At 40.9% G+C, this 24,032-nt stretch overlaps 1 protein-coding gene across 1 annotated transcript in view; it reads left to right on the top strand.

The window, feature by feature from the left end:
• The window catches only part of DNAH5 (dynein axonemal heavy chain 5), a 239,614-nt gene that overhangs the window by 163,850 nt on the left and 51,732 nt on the right, over nt 1-24,032 (top strand). The window contains 6 exon segments of the mRNA XM_070476407.1: nt 2,688-2,867; nt 6,413-6,550; nt 10,711-10,846; nt 11,680-11,996; nt 13,499-13,654; nt 15,497-15,679. Coding sequence (XP_070332508.1) covers nt 2,688-2,867; nt 6,413-6,550; nt 10,711-10,846; nt 11,680-11,996; nt 13,499-13,654; nt 15,497-15,679 — 1,110 coding nt within the window.

The following is a 24,032-nucleotide window of genomic DNA, read 5'->3' as shown; positions in this document are numbered from 1 at the left end:
TTGCGACCTCATGGACTGCAGCACACCAGGGTTCCCTGTCCTTCACTATCTCCTGGAGTTCGCTCAAACTCATGTCCATTGAGTTGATGATGCCATTCAATTATCTGATCCTCTGGGTTTAATCCATCCATTAAATCCAATAAATATCCAATTAAATATCTATCACCTCACATAGTTACCATTTTTCCTTTTCTTTTCCTTTTTTTTTTTTTTTTGGTGGTGAGAACACCTAAGATCTAGTCTCCCAACTAATTTCAAATATATAATACAGTATTGTTAACTATATTCACATTGCTGTACATTAGGTCCCCAGGACCGTCTCATCTTGTGTAACTGACACTTTGACCCTTGACCTTTGACCAGCATCTTCCACTTTCCTCCTTCCCCAGCCCCTAGCTACCACCATTCTACTCTCTGCTTCTGTGAGTCTGACTATTTTAAATGCCACGTATAAGTGATAACAGGCAGTATTTGTCTTTCTCTGTCTGACTTCTTTCATTTAGTGTATGCCCTCCAGGTCTGTCCATGTTGTTATGAATGGCAGAATTTCTTTCTTTTTTAAGTCTGAGTAATATTCTTCATATATATTTAAAATTTGTATTTAAGCATCTTCTCAGAGTAGAAGTTTCTCTTTCAAATATAAGACATTATAAGCATTAGAGCTTTAGAGTTTCTTTATATGTAAAATATGAGTAATTTGTCATCTGTATGTTTGCAAATATCTTCTTTCACTCTCTGCCTTAGATGTTCATTCTAGTAATTGTGTCTTTTGATAAGCGGATGTTCCTAAGTTTAGAATAGTCCAGCTTATCAATATTTTCCTTAATAGTGCTTTCTTTGTTCTGTTTAGTAAATCTTTGCTTTAGTAAATCTTTAGTAAATCTAGGGTAGAATAAATGCACCTGTCTTTTCTTCTAGAAGTTTTGTTGTTTTATCTTTAATATTTAGATCTTGAGACAACTGACTGGGGATTCCCAATCCCCATTCATACCCCACACAGTAACTTCAGCACTGTCTTTCATTCAGTTTTTATTTTTGAAATTTTTTTCATAGTTTCTTTTTTAAATTTTACTTTATGTTGAAGGATAATTACTTCACAATGTTATGATGATTTCTGCCATACATCAACATGAATCAGCCATAGGTATACGTATATCTCCCCCTCCCTAATCTCCCTACCCCCTCCCTCCCCATCCTACCGCTCTAAGTTGTCCCAGAGCACCAGCTTTGGGTTCCCTGAGTCATACAACAGATTACCACTGGCTATCTATGGTAATATATATGTTTCAATGCTACTCTCTGAAATCATTCTACCTTCTCTCCCCCTACTGTGTTCAGAAGTCTGTTCTCTATGTCTGCATCTGTATTGCTGCCCTGTAGGTACGTTCATTAGTACCATCTTTCTAGATTCCATATATATGTGTTAATATGCAATGTTTGTCTTTCTTTTTCTGACTTACTTCACTTTGTATAATAGGCTCTAGGTTTGTCCACCTCATTAGAACTGACTCAAATGCATTCCTTTTTATAGCTGAGAAATATCCCATTGTGTACATGTACCACATTTATCTGTCAATGGTCATCTAGGCTGCTTCCATATCCTAGCTATTGTAAACAGTGCTGCAGTGAACACTGGGGTATGTGTCTTTTTCAGTTTCATTCAGTTTTTAATTCAATGTTGCCCGTGTGGCTACTGTGGCCAGAGCATCTTGTGAGGCCTTTTACAGCAGCTATAAGAGGTAGCTTCTGAAACCAGTGGGTCATACAGACTTGTTTCAGATAATTGAAATATGAGCCTCTGAGATGTAAGTGCCCTGTGAAGGAATAGCATGCTATTTGGGTTTAGAGGGGGTGGCGATTAATCTGGTTATGAGTGTGTGGAAGGGCAGTGGTGGTAGGGGGTGGGGCTCAAAAAATACTCACCAAAAAATGTGGCAGTGGCATTGGACTTGCTTTATATACCTGCTGCAGAGCCAGTGTTCTTGGAAGCTACTTTGCTATTTACCTTTTGTCAGCACCATCCTTCTATTGCTCCCAAATATTCTTCTGGCTTCACTATTTTTTTGAGTCTCACAAAAGAAACTTGCATTTTTAAGGAGGTCTGGGTAAAGGTGAGTTTTGCTCTGTGCTATGTATGTTCTGTGCAGACTTATTTCTCTGAATTATTTAGGTGCTACATTTCTTTCTACTTGGAAAACATTTAATTATCTTCATTGAGATGATCAAACACCATTTTTAACGATCCAGTTCCACCGATTGGTCAGTCTTTTCTTTTAATGCAAGAAGGTACTCTTAATCCATTTCTGCTACTATTTTAAAATTTTATCCCTCCAGAAGAGAAAAATTCTCTCATTATCTTGATAGTTCAGTGATTAAAAATTAATTCGTCACCCTGAAGGCTTAATGTCCAACTGATTTTCATCACATTTCAGGTGAGTTTAATAGAACCTCTCTCTGAATGTGTTAAGCATTTGGTTGCTGCTAAATGCTAAATATTATATACATATATACACACACTATGTATACACTTTAAATATTTGCTTTATTTGCAATACTAAATATATGTATCATTTTATTTGCCTAATATCCTGAAATAGCCATTTGTTTCAGTGGTATCATGAGCATAATGTGATTATGACTTAGTGGACAAAGGCATTTTAACTTTATTTCACTCCATTCTCCCACAGCAATTCCCGAAAGACACAATCAATGAAGAAGTGATAGAATTTTTGAATCCTTACTTCGAAATGGCAGACTACAACATCGAAACCGCTAAACGAGTGTGTGGGAATGTAGCGGGTCTTTGTTCCTGGACCAAGGCCATGGCTTCCTTCTTTTCTATAAACAGAGAGGTGTTGCCTCTGAAGGTAAGCCTCCTTGGTGGGGCTTCAGGATGTGTGCCAGCAGGGAGTCTCTGGGTCAACAGGGCTTGTCTTTCCTGCAGAAAAGGAGTCCCAGATGTTATTAGTCTCGTCTGTGGGAAGAGCTGGTGCTGGACTGGCCAAGCATAGGATGTTTCTTTCTTCTCTGTAATCCTCCTGCCATTGGAATTGTATGGGCCTTAAGCATGGACTCTACAAGGATACTAAGTCCTCTGTGGGCTGCTGGACATTTTTCCCCCTACAATGTTAACTTGAGAAAAAGAAACACAGAAAACTATAGCATAGGACGCACCAGTAATGTTCAGGAGCTCTTGACAGGGAGTCCTATGAATGAGGCGGGGTGGACACAGTCACTGGTGGCTGAACTTGGCTTCAGAGGTGACTTAGTATTCCCTCTCCCTTTGACCCTCAGGAAAGAGACTGACTAGGGATGCTTGATTTAATGTAGGCTGACAGTATGCCACTGTTTCTCTTTGAGTTATTGAATTTCTCAGCTTTATTGGTCCACGTCTCTGCATCATTCAGTGACAGTCTTTAGCAGATGGAGAGGCAAGTACATGTTTTGAGAATGAAATATTAATGCCTCAAAAATCACACCTAATGGTTTGGTTGATTATTTTGCTTTCATGTAAGTCTGATCTCTTTCAACCATCAACTAAAATCCTCTTATACTTACAAAGTACATGAGGAATTTAATAATCATGCTAAAATTAATCAAGAATAAAAAGAAGATAGGGAGAGAGTTTCAAGTTCCATTTTATTTTCTCATTATAACCATACCTGGAGCATTTAGTCAGTGGGGAGTCCCTGGGGGCCTTAGGGCAACTTAAAACAGAAGGGATTCATTTGGCTTAGAGATTTTTAGAGAAAATAGCTGAAGGTATCACACTGTCAGGTATTATGGATTAAGGACCATTGAAGACTCCAGTTGGCTATTTTGATACTGACTGTACCACTGAATCCAGTGAAAAGTATAGGGCATCCTTTGCAAATTTTTCCAGTGGGTAAGCATCCATAAGTGTCTCCAAGGGAATTACAGTTGAATTCACAAGGGGGAGTTTTTATTTTGTTGTAATTACTTAAAATAAAATGAGTTGAAATCAGTACAAAATAATGGACATTCTAAACAAGGCTTATGCACGAACAACATCTCCATTACATTTGGTACAATTCAGGCTCCATCCAGTCCCAGGACAACGTAAGTCCTGCAGTAGGACGTGAAGGGAACAAAGGAGGGGCAACCTTCTAGTTGTACCTGGGACCTATGCTTCTCTTCTGAGACGCCTGTTCTGGGGGTGCCCCCCTGTGCTCTTAGTAGCATCCAGCATCTGAAAGTCTTCAGCTTGTCACGTCCCTCCTAACTGCCATCGTCATAAAAATAAACATAGTTACATAGATCCCACATGTTCATTGCATAGAGAGAAGTAGAAGATAGAGAAAATGTATTGGGCAGCTCTGCTCAGTATATGAAGAAATACAGACCAAAGGGTCTAACTTCATTGATTTCTGCAGGGGCGTCTCTCGTTTCCCAAGTGAAGAGGGGTTGAGGACACTCCTTTGACTCCAGTGGGGACCTCTTCACCACTCATTAGTGAAGGAGACACTGAGGGACTCTTCTTTCATTTTACAATTCCTCTAGACAGGCCAAGTGACTTCCAATAGTGGGTAAACTTAAACAAATATTGATGACAAGAATTGCAATTTAAATTCTGTTCAGTTTCATTCTAATGAGATTTCTCCTTAGAAACTCTGTGAAAATTAATAAATATGAGTTCACATAAACAGAACATTGCAACAGTAGAGCCTTAAATATTGAACACAGATAATAACACTACTATTTATGGAGGGACTTCCCTGGTGATCCAGTGGTTAAGGCTTCGCCTTCCAATGCAGGAGTGTGGGTTCAATCCCTGCTCAGGGAGCAGAGATCCCACATGCCTAGATGGCCAGAAAACCAAAACAGAAAACAGAAGCCATGTTGTAACAAATTCAATGAAGACTTTAAAAATGGCCCATATCAAAAAAATCTTTTAAAAAGTGATATTAATATATTATTATCTATTAAACTCTTATTATAGACCAGGTCCCAGACTTGGGTTTTTACATGTTACCATATTTAATACACACACAACACACTCACATAAATCATAGCAGGTAGTTTTTCCATATCTTAATGGAGAAACTGAGGCTCATAGAGTTTAAGTAATCTTAGTAGAGTCCTACAGCTCCTAATGTGAGCAGTTGGATTTGAAAGAGTCTTATACCCTTGGATTAGTATCTTTTGAGTACTTCATTAAAAAGATTATTTTTTTTTTCTGAGGAAAGTCCTTGAAAATATCCAAAATTTGGGGGACTGTGATAGCTTGACATTAGCGGGTGACTTTATAGTAAGTTGACAGAGTGGTCTTGCTGTTCCTCTTTGTTTAAGTCATGGCAACAGATTCTTCTTAGAGCAGAGACGAAAAATATTCCAAGAGTCAGAATATCTGTAAACTATAATTTTTAAGCCATGCTTTTGCTGTCATTGGTTCTAGTCATGGAACTAGATATTCCTTTAAAGAATTATTTATTCTGCCAAAATTTGGGAACCTGGGGTTATCAGGTAAGAAAATAACTTATCTCAAAAGAATAATTTTAAGATAATCTTTTCTTCTGAAACCCCTCAGAAATAATATGATGCTGGTCGTGGGTTTCCCCATCAAAGTCAGTTTTACCATTTTAAAAACTTAAAAGAGAGAATTTTGATTTTAAATTTTTTTCAAAAGAATTTAAATTACTGTAAGCACAGGCTATTTTCTACATCGCCTTTTTCCAATATTGCTTTTTCCCCCCAATATTGCTTTTGATTATGTCTTTTGAGTCTAATTTAACTTCCTTAAAATAATTTTTTTTAATTTGGTCACAGCTCAATCAATTATTTGCTTGAAAGCAAGTAATGTATGAGAATTGCAGGAATACTGTCAAGTCCATCTCTACCCACAAAAACCTAGATCTTTATATTCAGTGATTAATTGTGTTTCATTCTTTGTCTTATTTTAACATCCTCATTAACAGTGATGAGCTCGCCTTGGCAGATGGTTCTAAATATTCACCTTTTCCCCTACAACTCAATATTAAAATAATCTGCAGTTTTCCTTTATGCATTTACTATTACAGTGTTCGAATTTAGGGATTGGCAAACTATGGTCTGCAGGCCAAATCTAACCTACCACCTATATTTGTACAACTTGTAGAATTTTAAATTAAGTACTTAAACAAAAGTCTTGATTTTGCTTCTTGGCCCCCAAAGCCAAAAATATTTACTATCTGGAATTTTATGAAAAAGTTTGCTGACTTTCTCTTATGATTTATAATCATCTGCATACAAACATGTCAAGTTCACATGAAGACTTGGCCTTGATGATGTAATTTGAGAAGGCTCCCAAAGAACAAAGAAAAGGTGTAGCATGGACTTCCCTGAGTTCTCAGATCCGACGTGCTGGACATCTGGGTTGCTGCCTGTCACTTCACGCTGTGTGTGTCCTATGCAGGCCAACCTGGTGGTGCAGGAGAACCGCTACGTGATGGCCATGCAGGATCTGCAGAAGGCCCAGGCCGAGCTGGATGACAAACAAGCCGAGCTGGATGTGGTGCAGGCTGAGTACGAGCAGGCCATGACCGAAAAGCAGGTCACTGTCCTCTGACACTGTGGTCAGCCCTTCATTCCTTTCCTGCTTTCTTTCTCTAAGGGTTTGATTTCCAGCAGGGATTCATTTAATTGATGCACAGTGCATACATACATACATACACACAGCACATGCGCCCTCATTAAACCCTGGAGTTTGCTTCTAGCAGACACTAAGGAACTTCAGTGAGAGGTCAGGATATTCAGCCAAAACAGGTCACTGCTGGAACATGGATGTTCTGAGTTTTCTTGTAAATTGTGATGAAAGCAGCATCTTGTGCAGCATTTTTGATATGTTTATCAAATCATATCCTCCCACTTTGTCTCATTTAAGCTTTAAACAATCTCTCAAGGTAGGCAGGGTAGATATTTTTTTTTTATTCTCATTTCAAAGAAAGGAGCTTAGGGGACTTCCCTGGTGGTCCAGAGGTTAAGACTTTGTACTTCCAATACAAAGAGAGTGGGTTCAATCCCTGGTCAGGGAGCTAAGATCCTGCATGGTGCGACAAAAAAAATTAAAACAAAATGAAAATTAAAAAAACACTAAGGAAAGAACTTAGGTCCAGAAAGGACAAGAGAATGGCTGTTGATCTTGGGTCCTCGGGCTGGATTAGACCTTGATCTTCTGATGTCTTCTTGGGCCTCTCTACTGGACCAACCTGACCACATGGCTGTGTCCCAGTCACAGAGACCACCCACAGCCTTCTCAACCTCTGCATGTTTTGCAACTTCAGCACTTCAAAATCAAGGTTTGTATATTTCCTCTCCACTGAGCAGCAAGTTCTTTCATTGATTTATACCTACTCTAGCTCCACTGGGACCTCCTTCGTTCTGGAAATCAAGGCAGATGTAACATAAACCTAATGTAGCTTAAGCTTTATTTTCTCTACTTGCACAGGCCCCATAAATGCAGTTTACTGGGAGCCATGGAGAGTTCTATGGGGAGAGTATTTTATTCAGATAAAATACCTGGAGATCCCAGGAGAAAGGGACCTGAATTCTTCACCACCAGGACTTTGTAGTACTTTTTCCTTGCTGATGCTCATTACATGTTCACTTGGCTGTTTTGTATTTGCAAAAATTCTTTAATGATTTTCTTAAAGTGGTCCCCAGATTATGTAAGCATCTGTCCTCACAAAATCTCTATCTGCCTCCGATAAAACCTACATTTGGAAAACAAGATCTAGATTCTCTTTGTGCTTTCCTTGATGATTTATTTTAGAACCTCTGCTGCTTCTCAGCTGTCACTTGGCTGGATTGAGATTCCTGCTCTGGAGGGTCCCAGTGAGCGAATTTAGATAAACATCAGCTGCACAATATGCAAGATGCATGGTATTCTCTGTTAAAGATAAGTCTCCTGAAAGCAAAATAGGAGCTTTATAGAAATCTTGGAGAAGTAATTATGTATCATCATTTGGATTTGTTACTTATGATCTATGGAATTCACTTATAATATCAAGAGAAAATTCACTTTGCAGTTTGCAAGTCTACCTTAGAAACAACTATGAGGAAGGCCTTTTAATTTCTACCATTTGGACACTCACATTGGGAAGGGCTGCTACCTATAGTAAAAATATTTTATAGCCTCATTTTATTACCTTTCAGTTTTAACAATTTTGCATTTGTTCACTCAAGCTCTTTTGTTTTCGAGTATCTACTATTTGTTAGGTAAGCAATTATAAGGACCATATAAGTACAGTTACTGTAAAGGTATGGCTCTAACTTAAAAAATTGAATTTCAACAAATGTCATGTGTTTTTCATTAAGAAAACAAAATCTGGCTGTGTGCTGGTCTGCCCACATCAGGTTGGCGTGAAGTTGACCTTTAGTCGCGGTATTGTTGCTTCTTGCTCCATGGGGCTCCGTGAGAGTCCCGGGTTACAGACGGCAGGGAGGCAGGGGAGGGTTTCAAGTCTGGGTTCATGGTCATGACTGGTGACCTCCTTACCCAGGTGTGCAGTTCCTGGGGGAGTGTGTGTCCTGCTGCTCTGTGCAAGGGCAGGGCTTTGTGGAGGGCCCACTTCCCCAGGGATCCGGTCTCATTCTAGGGCACTGGGAGAGAGAGGGCAAGGAGTACTACCCACAGAAGCTGAGGAATTCTGCACACTCCCCCAGCCAGGCTCAGAGGGAAAATCCGCTTCTCACTCCTGTCTGCTCCCATCCCCCCTTTCCCAGTCCCCCAGAGGAGCCTGGGCTTCTAGAAAGCAGCAACCGGGAGGGGAGAGGTTGGCCAGTTTATATTCAGCCACACAGAAGTGGGGATGGGGAATTTAGGGAGGATAACTTAATAGTAAAAATATCTTTCACGTGAAAAGTTTGTTTTAAAGGTAGGCAGATATAAATAAGGGCTTCTCTGGTGGCTCAGTAATAAAGAACCCACCTGCCTAATGCAGGAGATGTGGGTTTGATCCCTGATTCTGGAAGATCCCCTGGAGGAGGGCATGGCATCCCACTCCAGGATTCTTGCCTGGAGAATCCCGTGGACAGAGGAGCCTGGAGGGCTACAGTCCAGGGATTGCAAACAGCTGGACACACTGAGTGACTAAACAACAACAAGAAAACAATGATGTCGTGTGATACTTCCAGCTGACATCTTTCTTTTTGAGGAGATACAAACAGATATGGATGGTGTCCAGGTGTGGCTGCGCCTCTGAGCTGGGCTTTTGGGCTTTCTGCATTAGCTCTCGTGGGAAGGAAAACTGAGCAGGCTAGAACAAACTGGAACAGGTATCTTCTTTCTGAGAAACACTGTGTAATGCTATTATTACACAAGCAATTTGTGTTTCTTTATAGAAAATACACATAGGTAACCCTGGCGATAAAGTCTAAAAATATTTTGCTCTTTATAATTTCGTATCTACACATATGCCTGATTTACATATATTTTAAATCCATGTAAAAAAACTGTAACAGATCATTCAGTACATACTGCTTTATAAATGCAATTTAACTAATGGTTATTTTTCATAATTATTATATTTTAATGGCTTCAGAGTATTCTTATGCACAATATACCATAATGTATGTAAATAATCCTCTGTTGTTAGAAATTTAGCATATGTGTATGCCATATATATTACATAAATACATGTAAATATTACATGAACTCCCAGTGGTTTGTCATATAGCTAAATCTTTATCCATATCCATTGTTGTTTCATAAGTATACATTTTTACAGGTAGAATTAACAGCTGTCTCTTCAATATTGAGAAACTGAACCATTTGCTTTTTATTACCCTTAAAAATTTTTTAAAAAAAATTTGTATAGTGTTAGTTTCTGCCATTCAGCATTGCAAATCAGCTGTAATTACATATACTGAGTCATTTGTTTTTAAGAACAAAGCTCTGAGTGGCAACAGTGTGTGACTGTTGCTCTTTAGTCACTTCAGTCGTGTCCGACTCTCTGTGACCCCATGGACTGTAGCCCACCAGGCTCCTCTGTCCATAGGATTTCCTAGGCAGGAATACTAGAGTGGGGTGCCATTTCCTTCTCCAGGGGATCATCCAGACCCAGGGATCGAACCCATGTCTTCTGTTTGGCAGGCAGACTCTTTGCTACTGAGCCCCCTGGGAAGCCCAACTGTGTATGGAAGTCTAGTTAGAGGTCTCTTATTGACACAAGAGCAACGGGTAGGGGCCTGCTGAGTTGATGCGGCTGGAATTTGTGAATGAACTTCACAACTCCACAACCTGAAGAAAATCTAGAGTTTCACCTGAAATTAAAGGAGATATGGAGTTAGACAAAGCAATAATGATGCTGGAACTTTAATAGGAGAAACATCATTTCTTATTTTAAAGTAGGTTTATGCATGTCTTTACATTTTATTGTGTTCTGTGATATTAGCATGTATGCTTATATTTTATTTGTAATTTTTGATAGGAAAATCATCAATGTGCAAATTTTCACTATATCTCAGTTGATGAAAATCTGGGGAGGGTCTGCCTGTCGGCTCAGGACACCTCCTGAGGAATCTCTCTATGTTCCATAGAAGGGCTTAAGACACAGGCTGGACTGACCCAGACATATAGAAATGGAAGTTAATGCTTCCTGTGAAATAAAAGGCACACGTTTCTCACAAAGGCAGATAACATATAATATTTTAGAATCATGTTTTTGAGCTGCAGGCTCTATTTTTCTGAAATAAGGCTTTCTTCTGGTTTAGACCTTGCTTGAAGATGCAGAGAGGTGCAGACATAAGATGCAGGCTGCTTCTGCACTGATCGGAGGCTTGGCAGGAGAAAAGGAAAGGTGGACAGAGCAAAGTAAAGAGTTTGCTGCACAAACTAAAAGACTTGTAGGTACGTAAATCCCTTTATTGGCTTCCCAAGTGGCTCAGTGGTAAAGAATCCACCTGCGATGCAGGAGACTCAGGTTTGATCCCTGGGTTGGGAAGATCCTCTCGAGGACAACCCACTCCAGTATTCTTGCCTAGAGAATTCCATGGGCAGAGGATCCTGGCAGGCTACAGTCTATGGGTTGCAAAGAGTCGGACAGGACTCGGCAAGATCTGGATTAAAAATAAAGAAAACCAGAATGAACTGAGTGACTGAACACACACACATAAATCCCTTTGTTAATGAGATTATGTGTTGACTGTGATAGGGAGTGAGCAAATTTAAGCTTTAATCAAGATATACATCAACATTCCATTACTTCAAATTCCTGTGTGTGTGTGTGTGTGCGCCCAGCTGTTTCAAAAGGATGAATATTGGTCTGGCATTTAGGCAACCCTTATTAGATAATGTAGTATCAGTTGCTCAATCATGTCTGACTCTTATTATCAGGTCATTTTTGAAATCTCCTGTGAGTGGATGACCATATAGATCAAGGTCATTTAGAATGGAGGCTGTGTTTTCTGAGGTCAGAAGTCATCCTATCATAACCAGTAAGATCAACATAATCCAATGCTTGACTATCAGCAGTTATTACTTGTGGGTCACATGGACTCTTTTCACAGTGAACTGAACTACTGCTTATTCACAAGACACAGCAACTTGTGGTTACAATTGGGTTTCTGAAATTAAATTCAAAAGAATGATTGTCTTTTTTTTTTTTTTGCCACTTCTTACATTCTGCAGAATTACTAGGCTGTTCATAAAGTGTTTCAGTGGTGTTTTGTTTTTTGTTTTAGGGGATGTGTTGTTGGCTACAGCTTTTCTATCTTATTCTGGTCCCTTTAATCAAGAATTTCGCAATCTGCTGTTAAATGACTGGCAGAAGGAAATGAAAGCCCGGGAAATTCCATTTGGAGACAATCTAAACCTCAATGAGATGTTAATTGATGCTCCTACCATTAGTGAGTGGAACCTCCAAGGCCTGCCCAATGATGACCTGTCCATTCAGAATGGAATTATTGTCACAAAAGCATCTCGCTATCCTTTGCTAATTGACCCACAGACTCAAGGCAAGATCTGGATTAAAAATAAAGAAAACCAGAATGAACTCCAGGTAATCTTCATTTGAATATACATGGGCTTCCCTGGTGGCTCAGAATGTAAAGAATCTGCCTTCAGTGCAGGAGACCCAGATCTATCTCTGGGTTGGAAAGATCCCCTGCCGGAGGGCAGGGCAACCCACTCCAGCATTCTTGCCTGGAGAATCCCATGGACAGAGGAGCCTGGTGGGCTACAGTCCACTGAGTCACAAGAGTCGGGCACATTTGCTCCAGATCAACAATATCTGAGAAGAAATATTTCATATTTAAAAAAATTTTGTTATTAATATTTAGATATTAATATTTATAAGCAATGCCTAAAATTGCATTATTTGGATTCTTATTTATCTCTCCTAATGCTGTCCATCAAAGGGGTCAGACTCCCTTCTGTTAGGGCCTAAGGCTCTCCCTGATAAACAGCAGGGCAGAGCTATGTCACACTAGGTGTGCCGCAAATAAAGACACTTTATAGTTATTCCCTGAATATTTGTCACAAATGTGGCGGTGGGGGAAAGGCAGTATTGTCACACACAGCGTTCACCTGCTTCCTAGTGAAAGGAAAGGATGTGGTCAAATGCTCTGGAGATTCTTTAGAAAACTGAAAATAGAGTTACCATCTGATCCTACAGTCCCACTCCTGGGCATATATCTGGGGAAAACCATAATCAAAAAGATGCATGCATTCCAGTGTTCATAGCAGCACTATTTACAGTAGCCCAGACATGGAAGCAACCTAAATGTCCATTGACGAAGGAATGGATAAAGAAGATAACAGTATATTTGTACAATGGAATATTACTCAGCCATACAAAAGAATGAAATAGTATCATTCACAGCAACAGGGATGGACCTAGAGATTGTCATACAGAGTGAAGTAAGCTAGACAAAGACAAATAGTATGTCACTTATATGTATTAGTAGAATCTAAAAAATGATATAAACAAACTTATATACAAAACATAAATAGAGCCACAGACATAGAAAACAAACTTATGGTCACCAAAGGGGAAAGGTGATGGAGGAGGAATAAATGAGAAGGTTAGGTTTAACATAAACACACTACTACTATATATATAAAATAGATAACCAACAAGGACCTACTGTATAGCACAGGGAACTTTTTCTATGTTTTGTAATAGTCTGAAAAACATATTTACAACCGAATCACTTTGCTGTGCATCTGAAACTAACACAATATTGTAAGTCAACTCTTAGTGCCTTTGAGTGCCGTAAGCTCATTGTGTCCGACTCTTTAAGACCTCATGGACTATAGCCCACCAGGCTCTTCTGTCCGTGGAATTTTCCAGGCAAGAATGCTGGCGTGGTTTGCCATTTCCTCCTCCAGGGGATCTTCTCAACCCAGGGATTGAAGTTGTGTCTCCTGTGTCTCCCGCATTGCAGGCAGATTCTTTACCCCCGGAGCCCCTTCAATTAAGTGAATAAAAATAAGGAAATGATGATTTGCTAAGGTGAAGATTGGAAACTGTGTAAAGCAACATTTTGATCTTGTTTCTAGATCACATCTCTAAATCACAAGTACTTCAGAAACCACCTGGAGGACAGTCTTTCTCTTGGAAGACCCTTGCTTATCGAAGATGTTGGGGAGGAACTAGATCCAGCCCTGGATAATGTTTTGGAGAGAAACTTCATTAAGACTGGGTCTACCTTTAAGGTGGGTTAAACCTGCAGATGACAGTGTGCAGAGCAATTGCCAGGAGGCCAGGTCAATGTGACATAGGTAACAGTTTCTCATTAAACATCAACTCAGATTCAAGTCTGGGGCAGGAGGCATTTGCTCTTGTCTTTTGCACTTACTGAGTTGGGATCAAGAGTAACCTTTTTAGGAACATCTGCTTCACTTGTATCATGAAGCCTGACTCCATTCTGATGTTAGACTTTGCACGGCTTTCAAGCCCCATCATGCCCCTCCCCTGCCATCCCAAATCTGGGCAAGCTGATGAGAAAGCGTGGCTCTGCTCTCTCTTGGTGAAAGTGAAAGTCACTGTTTTCAGTGACTATACAGTCCATGGAATCTATATAGTCCGTGGAATTCTCCAGGCCAGACTACTGGAGTGGGTAGCCTTTCTCTTCTCCAGGGGATCTTCCCAACCCAGGGACTGAACCCAGGTCTCCCACATTGAAGGCGAATTCTTCACCAGCTGAGTCACAGTGGGAAATCCAAACCATGCAACTTCCTGTTCGTGACCATATGTGGGAAGCCACATCCTAGTCACATCCTGTAATCTCTATGAAACCCTAAAACACCTGCCCCTCTCTGCTCTCTCAAGTGATTTTACTTTGGACCTGTTTGGCAGCCTACCCTGAATCTCCAGAAATTCTCATGTGAATAATAAACTTTTTCATATCTTTTGGTACATGACTGATATCATCCGTCTTGACTTCTGAACCAGATTTTGGGTGGGGAATCCATCTCACTTCTGCAGTGTGATCACAACAATTCTGGTGATAAATTCTATGTGCGTGTGTGCTCAGTCACTTCAGTCTTGTCTGACTCTTTGTGACTCCATGGACTGTAGCCTGTCAGGCTCCTCTGTCTATGGGATTCTCCAGGCAAGAATACTGGAGTGGGTTGCCATGCCCTCCTCCAGGAGATCTTCCCGACCCAAGGATCGAACCACGTGACCTGTGACTCCTGCATGGCAGACAGATTCTTTCCTGCTGAGCCACCAAGGAAGTGCAATAAATTCAATATTTATTTGTTTATAGTTTTATTGATTTGTTTACTTTTGGCTGTACTGGATCTTCGTTGCTTCCTAGTTTTGTCTCATTGCGGTGAGTGGGGGCTACTCTTTAGTTGCGGTGCATGGACTTCTCCTTGCAGGGCCTTCTCTTGTTGCAGAGCACAGGCTCTAGGGTGCTCAGGCTATAGTAGTTGTGACTCATGGGCTTCACAGCTGCAGTTCTCAGGCTCCAGAGTCAGGCGCTATAGTTGTGGCACATGGACTTAGTTACTCCTTGGCATGTGGGATCTTCCTGGATCAGAGATCCAACCTGTGTCTCCAGCATTGGCAGGTGGGTTCTTTACCACTGAGCCATCAGGGAAGCCCCAAATTCTATTTTTGTTGGATGATGTATGTTGGATGGCATCACTAACTCAGTGGACGTGAGTTTGAGCAGGATCCAGGAGATGGTGAAGGACAGGAAGGCCTGGCATGCTGTAGTCCATGGGGTCACAAAGAGTTGGACATGACTGAGTGACTGAACAACAACCAACAAATATTGAATTAACTTCCTTTCCTCCCTCCTCCCCTACTTCCATCCCTCCTTCCCTTTCTTTCTCCCTTCCTCCTTCCTCTCTTACTTTAGTCCTTCTTTCTTTTCATACTAGTGGCCTGAAGCCCTGTGAATGCCTAATGAACATTTCTTTTTAAGTATACACATGATCTCTAGGTATATAGTGATTTAAAGTGATACTAGATCTTAAGCAAAAAACACACAGTAAGGTGTATCTATGTTTTTTTTTTTTACTTTTAACTTTCTTTTTATAACAAAGGTGAAAGTCGGTGACAAAGAGATAGATGTGATGGATGGCTTCAGACTCTACATCACCACCAAGCTGCCCAATCCAGCCTACACCCCTGAAATAAGTGCTCGGACCTCCATCATCGACTTCACAGTCACTCTGAAAGGTCTAGAAGACCAGTTACTCGGGAGAGTCATTCTCACAGAGAAGCAGGTAAGTCAAGTGTGCAGCAAAGTAAAGTATTCTGCCCCACCAGGGCTTCCCTGGGGGCTCAGATGGTAAAGAGTCTGCCTGCAATGTGGGAAATCTGGGTTCGATCCCTGGGGTTGGGAAGATCCCCTGGAGGAGGGCATGGTAACTCACTCCAGTATTCTTGCCTGGAGAATCCCCATGGACAAGAGGAGCCTGGCGGGCTATAGTCCGTGGGGTCACAAAGAGTCAGACACGACTGAGCAACTAAACACAGCACAAAGTATGGCCCTCCCCCTTTCTGCATCACATTGTGGTTCTTTCATTGACAAAAATAAGATGATGAACACTGTGATGGGATTGAATCCCCCCTTTTAATTCCCGTGTTTCTTCCATTATTCATTTTCAAGTGTCTTTAATAACAGCTAACCAATTATCTACCCGGTACACTGCATCTGTATCACATAAATAATATATATATCATCAATTGATTTTATATAGGGGAATGATGTAACTATGAGAATATCTGTCTCATTTTCAGCATCACGGTTCTGGTTTTATACTCCTTAAATTTTCTGAAGTTTGTTCTATTCCTAGTTCTAGTCACCCATTGAATTTTAGCTTTCTAGTATGTCTGGGGTTTCCCAGGTGGCACAGTGGTAAAGGATCCACCTGCTAATGCAGGAGATGCAGGGGATACAGGTTCGATCCCTGGGTCAGGAAGATCCCCTGGAGGAGGAAATGGCAACCCACTCCAATATTCTTGCCTGGAGAATCCCACGGACAGAGGTGTCTCAAGGGCTTGCAAAGAATCAGACACGACTGACCACACATACATACATGCACACACACAGTATACATCCAGGTTTTTATTTCATTTGATTCATTATTATGCTTTTGGAATATAAAATTGGAACATTGTACCCAGATAGCACAGCATTGCCAATTCTTATTTGTTATCCAAGAGTGCTTGCTGTAGCTTGCAAGAAGACAAGTTTGTTACCCTAGATTTCACTGTACACCTTCTGAAGGCTACTGGCTTCACTACGCTCCAAGCATAATTCTGTGTCTGTTTTCTCTTGATGAGAAATGGCCAATAATTTATAAACTTCCTTGTTCTGAATCAGCATTTTCTCCAGGGAACTTTTGAGTTGTAAGGAAAGAAATCTGGAGGGTTTTAATGGGACTCTGTCAATGAAGCTGTGTGAACTCTGAAAGTTTCTATTGATTTTCTTCTTGAGTTAGATAGCCGTGAGGAGTTCAGTTTATTTTATGCCCGCTTCCACACTGACCTAAAGATTTATTTAGGTTAAGATTACTGGCAAAATCTTTGGAATCTGCCCCTCCTTTTCTTTATTACCTCTTCTCTATGTCTGACCACGTGTCCTCTTCTGAGCCCTTCCTTGTACCTGTATTTCTCTCTCTCCTTCCCTTCTTCTCTTTTTATGAATCTTCTCTATTTATTTAAAAAACCCCTGGTGGCTCAGACAGTAAGGAATCTGCCTTCAACGTAGGAGACCCAGGTTCAATCCCTGGGTTGGGAAGATCCCCTGGAGTAGGAAATAGCAACCCACTCCAGTATTCTTGCCTGGGAAGTCCATGGACAGAGGAGTCTGGTTGGCCAGAGTCAAATGTGGTTGTGAAGAATCAGATGCGACTGAGTGACTTAACACTTTGACTTTCACTTTTCTGTTTATTTTTAATTTATGGTACACAGATCATAGAGTTATGTAGTTGGAAGTTGCATTAAGAGGGTTTAATCCAGTTTCATCAATTCACATGGTTGGCGACCTCCATGTGGTAGGAACTGATGCTAGAATTCCTACCACAGACTGGAGTAACAGCCTTCCAAATATGTACTTGTTTATTTTTGGAGTCTCAGTCGAGATGGCTGAAGAACTTTAGTGCTGACGCAGCCCCACTTCAGAAAGGACTAGGATTCTTAATCAACAACAAGGCCTGTGGAGCCTGGGCATCCTTGAGGGTCTTCAGTTTAATATCCATTTCCTATATCTGTCTGTGTGTCTGTCTATCTATCTACTTACCTACCTACCTCACTTCCTTCCTTTCTCCCATTGTTTCTTATTTCGGTTCTTTCTTCCTTCCTTTAATTTTATTGGAGTATAGTTGCTTTACAGGCTTCCCTGGTGTCTCAGTGGTAAAGAATCTATCTGTCCATGCAGGAGATGCGGGTTCAATCCCTGGGTCAGGAAGATGCCCTGGAGGAGGAAATGGCAACCAAGTCCATGGGGTTTATTTATAAAGAGTCCGATATGACTTAGCAACTAAATAGCACAAGAGTTGCCCTACAGTATAGGTTTGGCTATACAGCAAAGCGAATCGGCTATGCATATGCACATATATATATACATGGACTTCCCAGGTAGCACAGTGGTGAAGACTCTGCCTGCCAGTGCAGGAGATGCAAGAGATGTGGGTCCAATCCTTGAGTCAGGGAAGATCCTCTGGAGTAGGAAATGGTAACCCACTTTAGTATTCTTGCTGCAAAATTCCATGGACAGAGAAGCCTGGTGGGCTACAGTCGAAAAGAGTTGGACATGACTGAGAAGCTGAGTGCACATATACATAAACCTATACACGTATCCCCGCTTTTCTGGATTCCCGTCCCAGTCAGGTCTCCACGGAGCGCTGAATGGGGTCCCCTGTGCCCTGCAGTAGGTTCTCGTTAGTTGTCTGTTTTATACACAGGCTCTACTTTTACCTGTGGTGTTGGCTTCAGGGAGATAAGGGCCTTTGATGGCACTTTGAATACTATCCTTGTCCTCAACTTTCCCTCTGTTTAGCTGAGATGAAGGCAGTCTCCTTGGGAAAAAAAAATAATTTGGTTTCCCAGGTTTTTAGTTGCAACAAAACAACTCGAGGACTGAGTTGTTAATTGTCGCAGCAGAGGTTTAAAATGAAATAAGGAGCGCTTTGAGTTCACTGGAAGACCTTGAACAGTCTTGGAAGGCCAGTAAGGATCCCAGGCTGGACTTGGCCTTACTTCCTGGGAAAGCTGAGTATTTTGACACTTCATTCCCTTACCATCATCTCATTATCAGAGTTCATTCCAGGCTCACGGTAAGTGATTCTTATAGAAGTGTGGTCAGAGCAATATGGCACTCTTTCTGTTATAATAACAGAGGAACATCTTACCCTGAACCACATTACAATACAACATGTAAATCTCTATTTTCTTTTCTCTGAAGCAAAGTATCATGCAAGAAGTGAGCTTCATTGTTGTTATTGTTCAGTGGCTCAGTCATGTCTAAATCTTTGTGACCCTGTGGACTGCAGCACCCAGGCTTCCCTGTCCTTCACTAACTCCTGGAGTCTCCTCAAACTCATAATCCATTGACTCAGTGATGCCATCCAACCATCTCATCCTCTGTTGCCCCCTTCTCCTCTTGCCGTCAACCTTTCCCAGCATCACAGTGTTTTCCAATGGGCCATCTCTTTGCATCAGTTGGCCAAAGTATTGGAGCTTCAGCATCAGTCCTTCCAATGAATATTCATGGTTGATTTCCTTTAGATTGACTGGTTTGATCTCCTTGCAGTCCAAGGGACTCTCAAGAGTCTTCTACAGCACCACAGTTTGAAAGCATCAGTTCTTCGCTCTGAGTTGCTGGACTTAATGGTGCTGGATTTTAAGTAGCCTGCTTTCTGCCGGAAGCCTTTCCTTTTGCAGCATCTGTTCTGCCCACTGTGCCCCTGAATCTGCTCGCGCTGCTGAATCTTTGCAGCCTGGGCAAGTGGGTCTAAGTTGATCTTCACTTTCAGGGAATTTTTTGTCATCTAGTGACTCAGTTGATAAGAGCCTATGTCTGTGCCTGTGGACACAGATATAAAACTCTTTTAAGTCTAAATTATTTCTTTGACTTTAGCAACAATGCAGTCTCCCTTATAATGATCACTTTTTGAGTGATTGTAAAAATATCAATATTAAATGCTATTGAGCCAAGGAGGGGGCTGTTGGAAGTTAAGAACATCCCATAGCTATGAGGTTGATGTTGGAAAGAATCTAAGACATTCCTTAAATGTGGGGAAACATCGAAATCAGTGGTAAACTTCTTCAGTCAGGATGAGATATGCCTTCACTGCTCTCTTGATCCTTCTGGTGAAAGGAGGCTTGGAACAGTAACTTAGGATGCAAGGGAAAGTCCACTCTTCTTTGATTCCATAAATCTACCAGCTGTTCAGTGTTCTGGGAATACAGGCAGTGAGGAGGAGCTATATTATCATGCAGGATCTGGTCTCACGAATGCTCCGCTGTCCAGCCTGTCAGACTCTCAGGTTTGTTTACTTAAGAAACAAATGGAAACCGTAGAGCATATGAATGGAAGGAAGGCAGATTTTTAACCAACTTTATAACTTTCTCTGTGCTTCAAAGCAGTCTTTTTAAATGCATGGGCTGTCCAAGTTCACATCAAAGTCCTGTACAATTGTTGATCCGATGTTGTTCTTGTGAGTAGATTTAGACAGCTTCCTCTTGTCACCAGAAGGTGATGTATCGAGACCTTTTTAAACAGGCAGCAGACCAGTAGCCCTCCAGAAACTTTCCTTTAAAGAAACCCAGTCTCTTAGGGTCTCTCTCATCTTGATCCTAGAGAATAGGACAGAAACTCAAAAAGAACTATATACTCCTAGGAGAGAAATATTCATAAACAGTTAACAACCTCTACTGGCCATACAATGCAAAGCCTCAAGGGTCATCATTGTTCAGAATTTCAGATGAGCAAACAGGTGTGTGATTTAATTCTTTTGGAGGTAGAAGGATCTGAACATGGTGGGACTGACATGAAAAATAACTTAATAAAGACACTAAATAGACATTATTATCACCAGCTCATTTGGTGGAGAAACAAATAAATCTGTGTTCAGTTGTTTACCCTTTCATTTTAATTACCAGTGCAAGGGACAGAGAGAAGAATCTTTGGGAATGAAAGCCTGAGTGATACCTTAAAATGAGAACTCTGGAAGGCTGCCATCTATTTCCTTTGATTGTTTCAAAAACTCTAGCGATAGATGAATTTTATGTACAAAAAGAATTTTTGTTTTCATTTGTATCTTCATTGAGCCACTTAATTAAAATAGTAGTTTATTTATTTATTATTTTTGGCTGTGCTGGGTCTTCGTTGCGTGGGTTCTTAGTTGCGGTGGGTGGGGGATGCTCTCTAGCTGCGGTGCTCGGGCTTCTCACTTTGCTGGCTTCTCTTGATGAGGAAGACGGGCTCTAGGACGCGAGGGTTTCAGTTGTGGTGAGTGGACTCTGTAGTTGTAGCTCCTGGGCTCTAGAGCACAGGCTCAATAGTTTAGGCGCAGGGGCTTATCTGCTGCACAGCATGTGGGGTCTTCTCGCGTCAAGAATTTGAACCCGTGTCTCCTGCATTGACACTCAGATTCTTCACGACTGAGCCACCAGGAAAGCTCCTGAGCCACTTAAGTTTTGATCGTTTAATTAATTAATAGTACATTTCCTGAACTTGCACTGAATCACTATTGTACTTTCTTACTCGATTTGGGGATACTTTTCACATTATCACAGTTTATATAATTTTTTTTTGTTATAGCCTTAATGTAAAGAGTACATCCCCTGGAGAAGGGAACTTTCCTGATCCAGGGATCAGCTCAGGTCTTCTGCATTGCAGGCAATTTTTTTTTTTACCATTTGAGCCACCAGGGAAGTCCTTAATGTGAAGAATACATAACACAAATGTTTACTCTTCTGTGTGTGTGTGTGTGTGTGTGTGTGTGTCTGTCTGTCTGTGTGTTGAGATAATCCCTTTGTTGGGAAAAACACTTATAGACAAAATTATTTTGCTTAATTCTCCTCTACATATTAATTTGAAGAAGAACAGTATTTGGAAATAAAGTTGTAGTTCAACAGAACTTTGTTTATATCAATCATACAAATGAAAATATGCCTAAAACTTTACCCCAAAGTAGGCTTTCCTTTTAAAAATCTCATGGAAAGCAAATAGAAATTGTCTGATTTTCTTTCAGAGATATCTTTCTTTGTCCTCTGACTATTGGTCTAGTCTAATATTTGGCAACTGGGGTGGTATTTAGTTAATAGTTTGCTTTTGTAATTCCAAATATTATTTTAGGTTGTAGTATTTACTTTAAAGTAGATTATTTTGTCAGTACAAACTATGGGGGAAATGTATTTCTTCAGTTCAGTTCAGTTGCTCAGTCATGTCCAACTCTTTGCAACCCCATGAATCGTAGCATGCCAGGCCTCCCTGTCCATCACAAACTCCTGGAGTTTACTCAGACTCATGCCCATCGAGTCGGTGATGCCATCCAGCCATCTCATCCTCTGTCGTCCCCTTCTCCTCCTGCCTCCAATCCCTCCAAGTATCAGGGTCTTTTCCAGTGAGTCAACTCTACCCATGAGGTGGCCAAAGTATTGGAGTTTCAGCTTCAGCATCTGTCCTTCCAATGAACACCCAGGATTTATCTCCTTCAGGATGGACTGGTTGGCTCTCCTTGCAGTCCAAGGGACTCTCAAGAGTCTTTTCCAACACCACAGTTCAAAAACATCAGTTTTTCAGTGCTCAGCTTTCTTCACAGTTCAACTCTCACATCCATACATGACCACTGGAAAAACCATAGCCTTGACAAGATGGACCTTTGTTGGCAAAGTAATGTCTCTGCTTTTTAATATGCTATCTAGGTTGGTCATAACTTTCCTTCCAAGGAGTAAGCGTCTTTTAATTTCATGGCTGCAGTCACCATCTACAGTGATTTTGGAGCCCCCAAAAATAAAGTCAGCCACTGTTTCCACTGTCTCCCCATCTATTTCCCATGAGGTGATGGGGCCAGATGCCATCATCTTAGTTTGCTTAATGTTTTTAAGCCAACTTTTATCTAACTTTTCTCCACACCCTCTCCAGCATTTATTGCTTGTAGACTTTTGGATGGCAGCCATCCTGACTGGCGTGTAATGGTACCTCATTGTGCTTTTGATTTGCGTTTCTCTGATTATGAGTGATGTTGAGCGTCTTTTCATGTGTTTGTTAGCCATCTGTATGTCTTCTTTGGAGAAAAGGCCCACTTGACTTCACATTCCAGGATGTCTGGCTCTAGGTGAGTGATCACACCATTGTGATTATCTGGGTCATGAAGATCTTTTTTGTACAGTTCTTCTGTGTATTCTTGCCACCTCTTCTTAATATCTTCTGTTTCTGTTAGGTCCATACCATTTCTGTCCTTTATTGAGCCCATTTTTGCATGAAATGTTCCCTTGGTATCTCTAATTTTCTTGAAGAGATCTCTAGTCTTTCCTATTCTGTTGTTTTCCTCTATTTCTTTGCATTGATCGCTGAGGAAGGCTTTCTTATCTCTCCTGGCTATTCTTTGGAACTCTGCATTCAAATGGGAATATCTTTCCTTTTTTTTTTTTTTAAATATCTTTCCTTTTCTCCTTTGCTTTTTGCTTCTCTTCTTTTCACATCTATTTGTAAGGCCTCCTCAGACAACCATTTTGCCTTTTTGCATTTCTTTCCCATGGGGATGGTCTTGATCCCTGTCTCCTATACAATGTCACGAACCTCTATCCATAGTTCATCAGGCTCTCAGTCTATGAGATCTAGTCCCTTAAATCTATTTCTCCCTTCCACTGTATATTCATAAGGGATTTGATTTAGGTCATACCTGAATGATCTGGTGGTTATCCCTACTCTCTTCAATTTAAGTCTGAATTTGGCAATAAGGAGTTCATGATCCGAGCTACAGTCTGCTCCAGGTCTTGTTTTTGCTGACTTATAGAGCTTCTCTGTCTTTGGCTGCAAAGAATATAATCAATCTGATTTCGGTGTTGGCCATCTGGTGATGTCCATGTGTAGAGTCTTCTCTTGTGTTGTTGGAAGAGGGTGTTTGCTGTGACCAGTGCGTTCTCTTGGCAAAACTCTATTAGCCTTTGCCCTGCTTCATTCCGTACTCCAAGGCCAAATTTGCCTGTTACTCCAGGTGTTTCTTGACTTCCTACTTTTGCATTCCAGTCCCTTGTAATGAAAAGGACATCTTTTTTGGATGTTAGTTCTAAAAGGTCTTGTAGGTCTTCATAGAACTGTTCAACTTCAGCTTCTTCAGCATTACTGGTTGGGGCATAGGCTTGGATTGCTGTGATATTGAATGGTTTGCCTTGGAAATGAACAGAGATCATTCTGTCATTTTTGAGATTGCATCCAAGTGCTGCATTTTGGACTCTTTTGTTGACTATGATGGCTACTCCATTTCTTCTAAGGGAATCCTGCCCACAGTAGTAGATATCGTGGTCATCTGAGTTAAGTTCACCCATTCTAGTACATTTTAGTTAGCTGATTCCTAGAATGTCGACATTCACTCTTGCCATCTCCTGTTTGACCACTTCCAA

The sequence above is a fragment of the Odocoileus virginianus genome, chromosome 14, assembly GCF_023699985.2.
Source record: "Odocoileus virginianus isolate 20LAN1187 ecotype Illinois chromosome 14, Ovbor_1.2, whole genome shotgun sequence".
NCBI classification, from domain to species: domain Eukaryota; kingdom Metazoa; phylum Chordata; class Mammalia; order Artiodactyla; family Cervidae; genus Odocoileus; species Odocoileus virginianus.
This window is presented reverse-complemented; position numbering and strand designations above follow the sequence as displayed.